This window comes from Perognathus longimembris, chromosome 20 (assembly GCF_023159225.1).
Source record: "Perognathus longimembris pacificus isolate PPM17 chromosome 20, ASM2315922v1, whole genome shotgun sequence".
NCBI lineage: Eukaryota > Metazoa > Chordata > Mammalia > Rodentia > Heteromyidae > Perognathus > Perognathus longimembris.
The window spans coordinates 43,981,996-43,995,774 of NC_063180.1; the positions used below are offsets into that span (position 1 = coordinate 43,981,996).

Consider the following 13,779-nt stretch of genomic DNA (forward strand, 5'->3'; position numbering starts at 1 on the left):
TTGCCACACCCAGACTGCATAGCGTTTTTGGTACTATAATAATCTTAAGAAGCTGTCGTTTCATGAAGGTTTGTTTACAGTGTGCAATCTCAAACCATACCCATGAACTACTCATACATTTTGAGTGTACAACCCTGAAACATCACTCCTCAGTCACTAGGAAAACATGACTTCTCTGACTTGTCCAATCTTCAAATGCTGATGCATTCTGTGACTGGAAACGCATTTACTAATGTCACCAAGGTATATAAATATAAACTTAGACGCTGACAGAGGGCTTCGCGTGTAGCTCCGTGTAGATCGCCTGCCTAATCCATGCAGGGCCTAGGCTTAACGCCCGGCAGGGCAAACATAAAAATCTGTCAAGCTCAGGTGACAGATGCAGTTTTTTTTCTTTGAATTCTCAAAACTCATATTTTTTATCATTAGCAGTAAACACTTATATTTTCCTTACATTCCCAGGTTCACTTTACTGAGTTTCTAGAAAACATTTAAGTGATGCAGTTGTCTGTCTGTGAACTAACCGTGGTGTTGAGAGCGAGCACCGCACCCCGGCCTCACTACGCCCGGCCTTAAAACAGTGCCCCGCTTGCTACAGAAGCGCTTTTTCTATGCTTTCCATTTGGGGGGAAGCCTCCTGGTTTCTCCTGCTTCCGTTAGCGACTCGAGTGAAACGTGGCTTCAGCTGCACGAGAATGGCAGCGCACGGGTAGCATGGCCACTGCCTGTGTGCGGTCGGGGTCCGGTGGCTTTGCCCACCGTGGCAAGGCCAGCAGTGAAGGGAGAAACGACGTGTAAGGGGTGTGATGCGCAGGCTTGGCCCCCCCGGGGCTCTGAGGAGACTGCGAGCCGCCGCCCCGTGAGAGATGAGTTTCTGAGGCCAGCGGGACATTGTCCCTGTCCTCCCTGAATGCCCGCTGCCTCCCTCTTCCCCGCTCGTCCCGAGAAGTTGCCGGAGAAAGATGGCTGCTCGAGCTCTGAGGCCGCAGCCCGAGCCACCACCTGACTCAAGTGTCCTTTGCCCTCAGCTCTGAACCACCACATCCACGCGGTGAAGACGGCTTCCATTGGGACCTTAGGGAGGAGCCGGCCTCCCATGCCCGTGGTCGTCCCCAGTGCCCCTGAAGTACAGGAGACCACGAGGATGCTGGAAGACTCCGAGAGCGTAAGTGCGCGGGCTGCGGGCGTGGTGGCCGCGCTCGCGTCGTGCGCAGGCCCGGGGTCTTAACCACCGAGAAGCACGAGGCAGTCACCGTTCACTCCTTGAGCAGACACGAGATGAGAACTGGGTCTGCTTGCTCTCTCATGCGCACTCTGATGTGTCTTAAATTGACTTACCACACCAAGCCAACTATACACACAGGTGTGTTGTGTTCACACCCATATACACACACACACACACACACACACACAACTAGCATCCCCATAAATAGAGCTGCCTCTGCATTTCTAAGCACAGGATTCTCTAAGAGGAAAGCTTGGAAAGACAGTGCGGTAACCATCTTGCTATCACCAAGACCTAGAAAGGGTCAGCAGTGTAGGTGGGGATGGGCGGGGGACACGGAGGGGTGGTGGGGAATGAAAGAAGGGGTGACATTGCCTAAAAAAAGAAATGTGCTCCTCACCCGACTTATGAAAAGATAACCCCTCTTTACACCTTAATAACTAACAACAGTAAAATACGTGTGCATATATATAGTTTATTTATACACACACTTTTTTTTTTTCTTAAACTGGTGAGACGTTATGACCTGGGGAGAGTGTGTTGGGAGAAAGGTATTGTATGGTGTCGAGAAATGACCTCTCGGTGGCCTTGGGTGCCTCTAGGTACTTCGCAATCTTCTCAGCCAGCTCAGGTGCGGGCAGGCTAGCCTTCTGGGGAGCAGTTTTACCACTGGCCCTGGACACGCCGGCCTACCTGGGCGCCCCTGTGTGGGCACGCCGGCCTGCCTGGGCGCCCCTGTGTGGGCACGCCGGCCTGCCTGGGCTCCCCTGTGTGGGCACGCCGGCCTGCCTGGGCTCCCCTGTGTGGGCACGCCGGCCTGCCTGGGCGCCCCTGTGTGGACAGCTCCTCAGGTCACCCCTAGTAACTGCGTTCTCCTTTCCATAGAGCTATGAACCAGATGAGCTGACCAAAGAGATGGCGCACCTGGAAGGACTAATGAAGGACCTAAACGCCATCACGACAGCATGATGGCCTTCGTGGGGACGTGACTCCAAGCCTGAGTCTGGAAGTCGTGGAACTTAGCCTTGCAAACAAGGAATTGTACAGAGTACGAAGGACGCACTTGAGCACAGCGAGCCAGCGGAGCAGCCGGCACAGCCGCCCGCGTCCGCTCAGCGTGGACCGCACCGGGGGCGGCGGCTCCCCCTTCCCTGCCGATACCGCAGGACTGGGCACCACGGGCCAAAATTCCGTGTCCAGGGAAGAGGCGGAGTGCGGCCTGCGTGCGTTCACGCCGGTCAGGCTGTGTCCTCGTGCTGCGCCTGCATCACGTTTATGGAGTGTAGACATTGCGATTTGTGTACAATTTTATTTGTGTCCTATTTTATTTTACCCTAAAAAATCAAAAACAAAAACAAAAACGCTCCCGAACCCCCAGGACGTCCACGGTGCTCTTCTCCACGGTGGCCCGGCCGCGCGCGGGGAGTCACCGGCAGAATGGGTTGTGACGGGGGTAGGCTTGTGTTTGGTTTTGTTTTTATTTTTTTAATTCTGAAACCTTGCATCCTCTGCCAGCTGTTAATCCATCACTTTGAGGGAGAGGAAATGTTGCGTTGCTGTTTGTAAGCTTTTTTTATTATTATTTTTTATTATAATTATTAAAGGCCTGACACTCTCCTCTCATCACTGTGAGATTACAGATCGAGTTGAATGAAATGTAACATTGAAAGACTTGTCTATGGCTTTCTGTGCAGATTCGGTATTGGGGGTGGGGGTTGGGGGTGGGGGATAGGAAGTGGAGGGGCTGCTAAGGTTCTGTGAATGTTTCCGTCATGTACTTTCTTCCAGAAGCCTGCAGAGAATGGAAGCGTCTTCCGTGCTGCCCTCCCCGGCACGTCCCTCTTGCTGTCACTACCTTGCCGCTGGAGTTGGGTTCGGATCTGGTTAGAAGTCCTTCTGTGCAGTGGGTGGGTCTGAGGAGCTGGCCGTGTTGCGGGGGGGGGGGGGGGGGCCCTCTCCTGCCGCCGGCGCCGAGGGGGAGGGGGAGGGGAGGGGGCTCCTGCCACCAGGCCTCCCCGTGCCCTTGTGAACACAGTTCTTCCTGTTACCGAGGACAGGGACAGCACAGAGGGCGCCCCCGCAGCTCAGCCAGCCCCCCAGAGGAGGCGCTCAGATCCGCCAGGGCGCCTCCACCTTTGCCTCGGCAGAGCTTGGGGGGTCATTTTCTCACCAAGGCGAGCTGAGGTGTGTGCTTGTCTTTCCTGATGTGGAGAGTACATGATGAAAACACGGGGGCGCCCTCAGCAGCTCCCCCCAAAATAGCCAGGCATGGGGTCCCCAGCATGTGGACTGCCCGGCCTGCTCCGGGTGCTGCGGGCGGAGACAGTGCACCTCGCCGCACGCTTGCTTTCCTCCAGGATGCGCTCTGTGTCTGTGGTTTTGGGGGGTGGGGTGGGGTGCTGGGGTCCCTGCTTGGCATATCGTTTGAAGAGAGCACTCCAGCCACCAGGGGAGCACAGTGCCCAGAAATCGTCTCTCTCGCCCAAAGAACATGCTCGCTATTTGGGGCATCCCCCCCTGCGAACCCCTGTACTTTGATTACCTCAGGGCCTCGGTACCTGGATACTGCCACACGCGTGGGGCGGGCGGGGGGGGGGGAACCTATTTTTAAAGTAACTTCAAGGTTGAGGTGGTCTGGTTTGTTTTTTTTTAATTAAGGAAAAAGGAAAACTTATTCTGTATTGCACCTTTTCACAATTTAATACATTTTCTTACGTTTTTCTGTGAGTTTTGAAACGAAGCCATTGTGCGTCTTGTGTCCTAGCCGAGCGGCCCAGCGGCTCCGGGCGGGGGGCGGGGGGCTGGGGGGGAGCCCCGGAGCCCCCGCCCCGACTTGCTGGAGGCCGGAGCCCTCCGGCTGCCTCTGTACACACCTGTTGGCCTTTACTGTAGTTGATGCTGTAAACTCTATGGCTTTTTAAAAAAGATGGTTTCATGTTTTTATTTAGTATTGGAAAGCCAATACACTTTTTTAATCCAATCAAACTGGTCTGCTCAGAGAGTTCTTTTCCTTCAAGTCCCTTCCCGTTCCGCAGCTTCTGATGAGCTGCCCTGTTACCCCCGGCCCCTCGAAAGCCCGGAGCTCTAGGGGAAACTGAGGCAGAAATCGGTGAGTCACAGGCACCCGGCCACCACCTGCCCCAAACTCAAGTCCTGTCCCGAGGACAGCAGGGCGCCGGCAGCCGAGGGCGGTCACCCGCATGGCGTGCGGGCCTCAGCGCAGCCCACCGTGAACACAGCCGCACCCCGGCCACGCCCTGCCAGCCTCGGGGTGAAGTCGGCTCACAGCCTCCCGACGCAGACCAGCCGCCCAGGCCGCCCCTCCGCTGGCCCGCCGCGTCCCTAGGTGGCGCTCTTGGCCCACTTCGCAGTCCTGCCGTGCGGCTGTTGTCCTTTTCTGCAGCTGGGCTCAGTGGAGCCCGAGGAGTTGCTCCTCTCCACATTCTGTCTCTGGTGAGTGGGCAGTGCCAGGCACTCGGTCCCCAGGCTTCCCACCCCCCCCCGCCCCCGACCCCGGCAGGAACCCGCTCAGCTCCTCGTGTTCTCGTGCCGGAGCCTTCCTTGCCACTTGAGCAGCCGTGCTGACATCCAGGGGTGCGCTCGAGAGATCACCCATCTGCCTGACGGGCCTAGGAAACGCCCGGGCTATGGGAACAGACTGGGTGCTGGCAGTTAGGACAGGGTTGCTGAGGCTGGAGGCGTGGCTCGGTTGGTACCGCGCCAGCAGTGAGCGAGAGCATCAGGTACCGAGTTTGAGTCTCAATCTTGGGCAAAAGACCAAAAAAAAGCAAGGATGGAGGAGGGAGGCGCTCTGCGAGTAAGCGAGAGCCCCTCCCATCGGGGGCCCCTCCAGGGGTGCCGGGAGGGGGTGAGCAGCGGGCGGAGGGGCTTGCGCTGTTGCAGGCCACGTTTCCTGTAAGCCCAGAAGGTGGTGCGGCTTCCGACAGGCGCTTGCACTTGGCCAGGAACCTGAGGATCGAGAGCAGGAAACAGGAAAGAGGCCCTCAAGCTGACCTCCGAAGAGCTTAGGGCGCATGCTTGCTGCATGGCAGAGAAAGAATTTGGGGCTTCTTGAAATAATGGGGGGGGTGTCACCAAGATGGTGAGAGAAGGCGGGACTGGAGAACGAGCCCCAGTGGACGTGGCCAGCCTCGAGGCGTCACGAAGAACTCCACTGCTAATGCTGATTGCACTTCTGAGGTGCCCCCCCAGGCCCCCCAAGTCTTGTATGACAGCTGCCCCAATGCACAGGTCACTCCTCAAACTGCCAAGGGCTCCTGGCCAACATGGGCGCGTGCGGCTGCTCTGTCGGCCAGAGTGTGGGTACCTGGCCAGAAATAGAACTCGCTCACTGGAAGCACTGTCTGGAAATCACAGAACCCACAGAAATGCAGGGGGTGACCGGAGGGGGGGACATAGGCCCCCCCACCAGTCAAGAAATGCGACTCCGGTGCTGAGAATATGGCCTAGTGGCAAGAGTGCTTGCCTCTTACACATGAAGCTCTCGGTTCAATTCCCCAGCACCACATATATGGACAACGGCCAGAAGTGGCGCTGTGGCTCAAGTGGCAGAGTGCTAGCCTTGAGCGGGAAGAAGCCAGGGACAGTGCTCAGGCCCAAGGCCCAGGACTGGCCAAAAAAAAAAAAAGAAAGAAAGAAAGAAAGGCGACTCCCACCACCGTGGTCAGAATCTAAGCGACCACTGGCATCCGGGCATTTCCACTCCCTCCCAGGACCCTCGACACCCCGTTGCCCCGTTGCTAGCCACCTGCCTGGCTAATGGCTCTGCCCTCCCAAAAGATCACCCTGGGAATCATTCTCGACTCTTCCCTCAACACTACAGCACATTGGAGAGCAAACCCTGCCAGCTCTACCCTCAAATGCCCCTCTCGGCCTCTTCAGCGTTAGGCAAACTCAGGGACTCCGTCTCCGTCTCCTAACCTGCTGTCCATCGTGTGCACAGCCGGCCAGCGCCGGATCCTGAGCCTGCCCCCCCCCATGCGACTGGTCAGCGTGGCCTCATGGTCAGCTCTTCCCTCCGCTTCCCCTTGAATCTCCCCTGCACCTCATTTGGTGGCAATGTTTTTCAGATTTCTTTGTTATACACTCCTTTCCTTCTGTTGTGACCAGGGAATAAACAGTATGATTCAAATTCTTTTAAATTCATTGAGACTCATCTTGGGGTCTGATGGCCTGGTCTTGGAGAATGTTCCCTGTGCATTCTGCTACTGTTGGGTGAAGTATTCCCAAGCGCTCAGTTGGGTCATCCGGATTTGTATTGTTCATATCTCCTGTTTTCTTTCTGATCTTTAGTTCTATCCATTGTTAGGAGTGGGGTGTTGGAGTCAGAAACTATCGCTGTTTGACTCGTTTCTCCAACCTGTCAGGCTGCCTTTGTGACTTTGGGGCCTCTGTATCTTTATACTTGTTAGAATTGTCTCCACGGATGGCCCCTTTGTTATTATAAAATGGCCTTTATCTTGAGCAACTGTTTCTTTCCTAAAGTCTATGTTGGTGTTAGTGCATTTCTCTTTTTTGTTTGCTTGGTATGACTGTCCCCCTCCTTTTATTTTCAGCCTAGTTGTATCTTTAAATACAAAATTTGGGGCTGGAATGTGGCTTAGTGGTAGAGTGCTTGCCTAGCATGAATGAAGCCCTGGGTTCAATTCCTCAGCACCACATAAACAGAAAAAGCCGGAAATGGCGCTGTGGCTCAAGTCGCAGAGTGCTAGCCTTGAGCAAAAGAACCCAGGGACAGTGCTCAGGCCCTGAGTCCAAGCCCCAGACTGGCCAAATACACACACACACACACACACACACACAATTTGTTTCCTGTAGACAGTATATAGTTGGATCATGGGGCTTTAAAAAAAATCCTTTCTGTTAACTTCTACCTTTAATCTGAGTGTTTAGCCCGATTTATACTTTATATAATTACCCACAAGCTAGGATTTATGTCTGTTTTACTATTGGCTTTCTGTATTTTTTTTTTTTTGCAGCCGTTCTTGACGTTACATTCCCCACCCATTCTTGGTCCTAGAGATAGAACCTGGGCCTTGAGAGTGTGTAAGTGCTTGAGCCACGTCCCTAGCCTTCAATTGGTGTCTTCTTCTGTACTGAACTAGTAGATAGTTTCTAACGTGTCATTTTAATTCCTTTTCAAGAAACCATGAGTCATAAAATAAAACTTGGATAAGCTACTTTTATCATTAAAATTAAAATGTTTAATCTTAAACATGACTAAGAAAATGAAGAGGCAAGCCACACACTTGAAGATAATATTTGCAAAATGTCCATCTTATAATGGACTTGTCTCGAATATATATATTTTTTATAATTATATAAGGAAACATGATTTGGTAGAAACAACTGTGCAAAGATTTAAACAGTCACTTTACAAAGAACATATGTGAACAGAAAAAAAATAACCCCAAATGGTACTCAGAACATCTTTAGTCATTATGGGGATGCAAATCAAAGCCACCTTGAATGGTATAAATCCAGCAGAGGTACCAAGGATTGGACACAAAAGTAACGAGGCAGTCTCATACGGCTGCTGATGAGAACGCAAAACAGCACTCCAGTTTTGGGAAAGCAGCCTGACAGTCTCTTGTAAAATTAACACTAGATTCACAATAGGACCCAGGAATGCCATCCCTGGATATTTATCATCGTCTTAAACAAAAGTCACATGAAGACTAGGAGGTAATGAATGTGCGTAGGAGCTTTATTATTAGCCAAAAAGTCTAGTTTGTCACCAACAAATTTGGACCTATCTTTAACAAGGGAATATTGCTTTCATCCCATGGACAGACCTCCAAAGCTGAATGAAATAAATTGGACACGGGCTAAAAGCTCGATGACTCCATTTACGTGGAATTATTCTAGAAACAGCAAAACCTTTGGTGTCAAAAAAGAACCCTTGTGTGGAACCAGAGGTTGGAGGAGAAAAATGACATGAAAGCACTGAACAGTGGCATGAAGGGAGCCGGGCATGGGGGGGAGGGGGGTTCACGCCTGTGATCCTAGCTGCTCATTCAGGAGGCCGAGATCTGAGGATCGCAGTTCTAAGCCAGGGCAGGAAACTCTGAGACTCCTAAGTCCAATGAACTACTCAAGAAAGCCGGACGTGGTGCTACATCTCAAGTGGTAGAGCGATCGCCTTGAGCAAAAACAAGCTCAGGGACAGTGCCCGAGGCCCAGAGTTCAAGCCCCAGGATGGCAAGAAAATAAAGTGGCCTGAAGGAACTTGTGGAGTGATGGACACGTTCTCTGCTCTGATTCTCGATGGCTACAGGACTCTTGTCTTTTTTTCAAATTTCATTGAAAATGTTACACTTAGCAATTTTTGCAGTATGTAAGTTATTCCTCAATAAGAAACATATAATCATCAGTAGCAACGAAAATAAAAGGAATAGAGTTGATAAAATGCAAAACTTTGCCAGGTACCAGGTTCATAGCCAGCCAGGGCAGAGAAATACACAAGACTTTATCTCCAAATACCCAACAAAAAAGCTAGACTGGAAATGTGACTCCGGTGATAAAAAGCAGCCACGGTGGGCCAAAAAAAGCTGAGCAAAAGTGCAAGGCCTTGAGTTCAGCAGAGAGAGACAACTTTGATAAAGAAAATTAGAAAACTAGTGGAAGAATCGGCATGTTAAACGTCCCCAGCAAACATTTCAGGCCTCCTTTGTGGTGGGGTGTCTGCGATGGGGTCCCTCGCATCCTTGCTGTCCCCCGTGACCTGTCGTCTCTGCCATGAGTCTCTTCACGGGGATCTTGAAGTCGTGGGCTTCAAGTTCATTCAGTAAAGACCAGCGGCCCGCCCGGCCTGCGGAGGACTTGACTTGCCTGTGATACACCTTTGGCATTTAGAAAATCACTAAAAATTCAAGGCTATTCCCATTGAGGCAGGTAGTATTCTACAAAGACATTAAATAAGACCCAAATATAGGGAGAGGTATGCAAATATTCATAATATCAACATCCGTTGTGATGTCAGTCAGAAGTGTACTGAATTCTTCATGCATCCTTAACAAACTGATTCTAACATATTAGTGTGAGCGCAGAGAGAATAAGACAAGCCAGGACACTCCAGAAGAGCGGGAGGGACTTTCTCTACTTAGATATCAACAGACTTTACGTCTAAGTCTGGGTTGTGTGAACAGGAGTGAACAAATAAGCTAGTGGTACAGGACTAACGAGCGTCAAACCCACACCTAGGGTCGAACATGCAGCCGAAGTGGGCTACACTGCAAACTACTCAAGGCAAATGAAGGAGGCCTAATTGGGCCACCCGTGCAGGACAAAAAGAAATTATGCCTTAACACCACACCGGGATCAGAGTGATTGAGGACTTAAAATATGATAAACAAGACTTTATCCTTTTTAGAATTAAGTAACCAGAGGGCTGGGAAGGTGGCCTAGTGGTAGAGCGCTCGCCTAGCATGCACGAAGCCCTGGGTTTGATTCCTCAGCACCACGTAAGCAGAAAAAGGCCAGAAGTGGTGCTGTGGCTCAAGTGGTAGAGTGCTAGCCTTGAGCAAAAACAGCTCAGGGACAGTGCCCAGGTCCTGAGTTCAAGTCCCAGGTCTGGCAAAAAAAAAAAAAAGTAACATCAGACAGGTTTTTTTTTTTTCTTCTATATATTTGGGTGCTGAGGAATCGAACCCAGGGCTTCATGTATACAAGGCAAGCACTTTACCACTTGGCCATATTCCCGGCCCCGTCAGGTTCTTAAGGCAAAACAGAACACTAAGGAAGTTTCTAGAATTTGAAATACATTACCAAAATTGAACGTATTAAAGTGTAAAGCCTCCATTCAACACCACATTCATCAAGGAAAAATACAAGCCATATGCAGGAAGAAGATACTGTAGCATACCCTGCATAAAGGACTTATTTTGTTTTTCAAATCTCTGTGTGTTGAGTAAAATTCCTAAAACTCAATTAACAAACAAATGACAGTAGAAAATGAGGCAAAATGCATGAGTTAATACTTCTCACAAACGGCAATTAAGTATATGAGCAACGATTCAACCTTACTAGTAATTAGGGATTTGCACATTAAAACAATTAGATATCACCAAACTGGGAAACATAAGTTTGATGATTCCGGTTATTGGCGAGAATATGGAGCAAGAGAAACACCCCCCCCCCCGGCAGGTGGGGGTACAGACTATCAGGACTCCTTAAAACAGCTTGGCATTCTCTCCTACGGAGAAGATTCATTTACCCAGTGACTCAGATATTCTGCTTGTAGATCCAGCGCCCGGAGGCCTTTTACGCGCGCTGTTATGAGGTTTGTAACCTCGGTGTGCGCGAAACCACGAGAGCGGGAAGCGGCTGACTGCCCTTCCCCACCCAAACTAGGAACGTGAATGGTGACGATTCATGCGTGGAGTGCTAGACGGCAGTGAACAGGAGTGAGCTACGCGAGGCCACAGGAGTGCGGAAAAATAAACCACCGAGTGAAGATGTAATAACTCATACGGCACGATTCCTAGTCAGCGGTGTAGAACACCGGCGATTATTTTTAAAGCGTTCTTTTGTAAACAAATGTAAAGTGATAATAAAACCAACTGGAACCCAAACTAACTTTTATTATTGTCATACAGGAGCAGTCCTGAACAGTATCAGTAAGAAAACTCCCCCTCCCCTCCACAGCTGCTTGGGCCCTCTGCCCCTCTGCCCCCTCCACTCCTCCACCCCGGCGTGGAGCAGGCAGTACTGCTCAGGAGGACTTGGTTCTGTCCTGCAGGAAGGAAATGGGGGCACACACTGCCTCGCCCCGGTGACGCAGGAGGCTGAGATCTGGGGATCACGGTTCAAAGCCAGACCAGGCGGGAAAGTCTGTGAGACTCTGATCGCCAAGGGACAGCAGAAACCTGACCGACCGTGGAGGTGTGGCTCATGCGGTAGAAAAAGCCAAGGAAGAGAATGTGAGTGAGGCCCTGAGTTCAAACCCCAGTAGTGGCAGAAAAGCAGGAGCAACCTCGGTGTTTTTCCTAAGTTCAGCCTGCCTGTTCCACCCTGAAGGGGGAGGATATGGAAGGGGCAAAGCCAGTGGGCGCTGGGGGGGGGGGGGGGCACGCCCTGACCTGCAGCAGGAGCACCCCAAGGCCGAGTGAAAGGCCCGCCCCGTCAGGGGAGGCTCTCCCATGAAAGCGTGGGACTCTGGGGGGCCCGGATGAGGGGGAGAGTGGGGGGAAGGAAGCCCTGGGCCTGGGTGAGGAGAGGAAGGAGATGGGGACCAGGGCCTCCAGGCCTGAGGAGCACCAGCCTCTGGGAGAGGAAGAGGAGCCCTGAGAGCCGGGGAGGGGGGGAGGCAAGCCACAGATTGTCAAGCCAATCCCGGGGTGCCCCCCCCCCACCTGGTGCCCGGGGTGCCCCAGAGATCTGAGGACCGCGGTTCAAAGCCAGCCCCGGCAGGGAAGCCCGCGAGGCTTTCATCTCCAATGAGCCACCAGAGAGCCGGAAGCGCGGGAGGGGGGGGCCCATGGCGGAGCGGAGGAGCTCAGGGGCAGCGCCCAGGCCCTGAGTTCAAGTCCCACCAAGGGGCGAAAGAGCAGAGAACCAGAAACGTCGGAAACCCTCCATCTGGTTCAGTCCCACTGGGGGGGGGAGAACTTGAGCCCATCACACATATACACCCCACCGCCTCCACCCCCACCACCCGACCCCACCCCCAGCAGCCCCCGGGGTGGCCTCCCAGGCCGGTCACCGTGGAAACGGCGGGGACGCTGCGGGTTTCCTGACCTTTGCGGAGGATTTTCCGCTCCCTGGGGCGCCGGGAGCCCCGCAGGCTCTGCTCTGCGCCCAGCGCCCCGCAGGACCCGTGCCCCACGGGAAACCCAGCCCATCACCAAACGGGGTCATTGCCCAGCAGAGCCTCCCAAGGCCACGCAGATTTACACACGCATGTCCCCTCCACAGCCCGGACCTCCAAACCCTCCATCAACCCCCCCCCACAGCTGGGACCCCCCCAGCCCTCTCCCCCACACACAGCCCAGGCCCCCAACCCTCCATCTCCCCCACACACAGCCCGGGCCCCCAACCCTCCATCTCCCCACCACACACAGCCGGGACCCCCCAACCCTCCATCTCCCCCCCACACAGCCCGGGCCACCAACCCTCCATCTCCCCCCCACACACAGCCAGCACCCCCCCAACCCTCCATCACCCCCACACACAGCCCGGGACCCCCCAACCCTCCATCTCCCCCACACACAGCCCGGGCCTCCAACCCTCCATCTCCCCCACACACACAGCCGGGACCCCCCCCAACCATCCATCTCCCCCCCACACACAGCCAGGACCCCCCCCAACCGTCCATCTCCCCCCCACACACACAGAGCCAGGACCCCCCCAACCCTCCATCTCCCCCCACACACACACAGCCAGGACCACCCCCAACCCTCCATCTCCCCCCCCCACATACAGCCAGGACCCCCCCAACCCTCCATTTCCCCCACACACACAGCCAGGACCCCCCCAACCCTACATCTCCCCCCACACACACACAGCCAGGACCCCCCCAACCCTCCATCTCCCCCCCACACACAGCCAGGACCCCTCAACCCTCCATCCCCCCCCCACACAGCCGGGACCCCCCAACCCTCCATCTCCCCACACACACAGCCGGGACACCCCCAACCCTCCATCTATACACACACACAGCTGGGACCCCCAACCCTCCATCTCCCCCCCACACACAGCCAGGACCCCCCAACCCTCCATCCCCCCCCACACACAGCCGGGACCCCCCAACCCTCCATCTCCCCACACACACAGCCGGGACCCCCCCAACCCTCCATCTCTACACACACACAGCTGGGACCCCCAACCCTCCATCTCCCCCACACACACAGCCAGGACCCCCCCAACCCTCCATCTCCCCCCCACACAGCCAGGACCCCCCCAACCATCCATCTCCCCCCCACACACAGCCGGGATCCCCCAACCCTCCATCTCCCCCCCCACACACACAGCCAGGACCCCCCCAACCCTCCATCTCCCCCACACACAGCCAGGACCCCCCCAACCCTCCATCTCTACACACACACAGCCGGGACCCCCCCCAACCCTCCATCTCCCACCCACACACAGCCGGGACCCCCCAACCCTCCATCTCCCCACACACACAGCCAGGACCCCAACCCTCCATCTCCCCACACACAGCCAGGACCCCCCCCAACCCTCCATCCCCCCCCACACAGCCGGGACCCCCCAACCCTCCATCTCCCCCCCCCACACACACAGCCAGGATCCCCCCCCAACCCTCCATCTCACACACACAGCCGGGACCCCCCAACCCTCCATCTCTACACACACACAGCCGGGACCCCCCAACCCTCCATCCCCCCCCCCACCTCCGGGCCCAGAAGAAGGCAGCATTGCTGGAAGTTTTTTTATTTAAATAAAATATACAAGGCGGCGCATCCGGCCGTTTTCTGTTTTAAAAGTGGAAGATTTGAAAACTGCCTGGGGGGCGCTAGGGTGGGCGGGGGCCCGCGGGGGTGGGGCGGAGCCCGCGGAGGGTGGGCGGGGCCCCG

The 13,779-nt window shown here is 54.3% G+C and overlaps 2 protein-coding genes across 2 annotated transcripts in view; one reads left to right on the forward strand and one right to left on the reverse strand.

The window, feature by feature from the left end:
* The window catches only part of Neo1 (neogenin 1), a 184,137-nt gene extending 181,289 nt beyond the window's left edge, over positions 1–2,848 (forward strand). Inside the window, exons 30-31 of the mRNA XM_048369065.1 lie at positions 1,029–1,165; positions 2,111–2,848. Coding sequence (XP_048225022.1) covers positions 1,029–1,165; positions 2,111–2,194 — 221 coding nt within the window. The 3' untranslated portion in view covers positions 2,195–2,848. The remainder of the gene's footprint in view (positions 1–1,028; positions 1,166–2,110) is intronic.
* Positions 2,464–13,779, reverse strand: part of Hcn4 (hyperpolarization activated cyclic nucleotide gated potassium channel 4) — a 38,963-nt gene continuing 27,647 nt past the window's right edge. Inside the window, 2 exon segments of the mRNA XM_048369066.1 lie at positions 2,464–2,487; positions 4,942–5,194. Coding sequence (XP_048225023.1) covers positions 2,464–2,487; positions 4,942–5,194 — 277 coding nt within the window.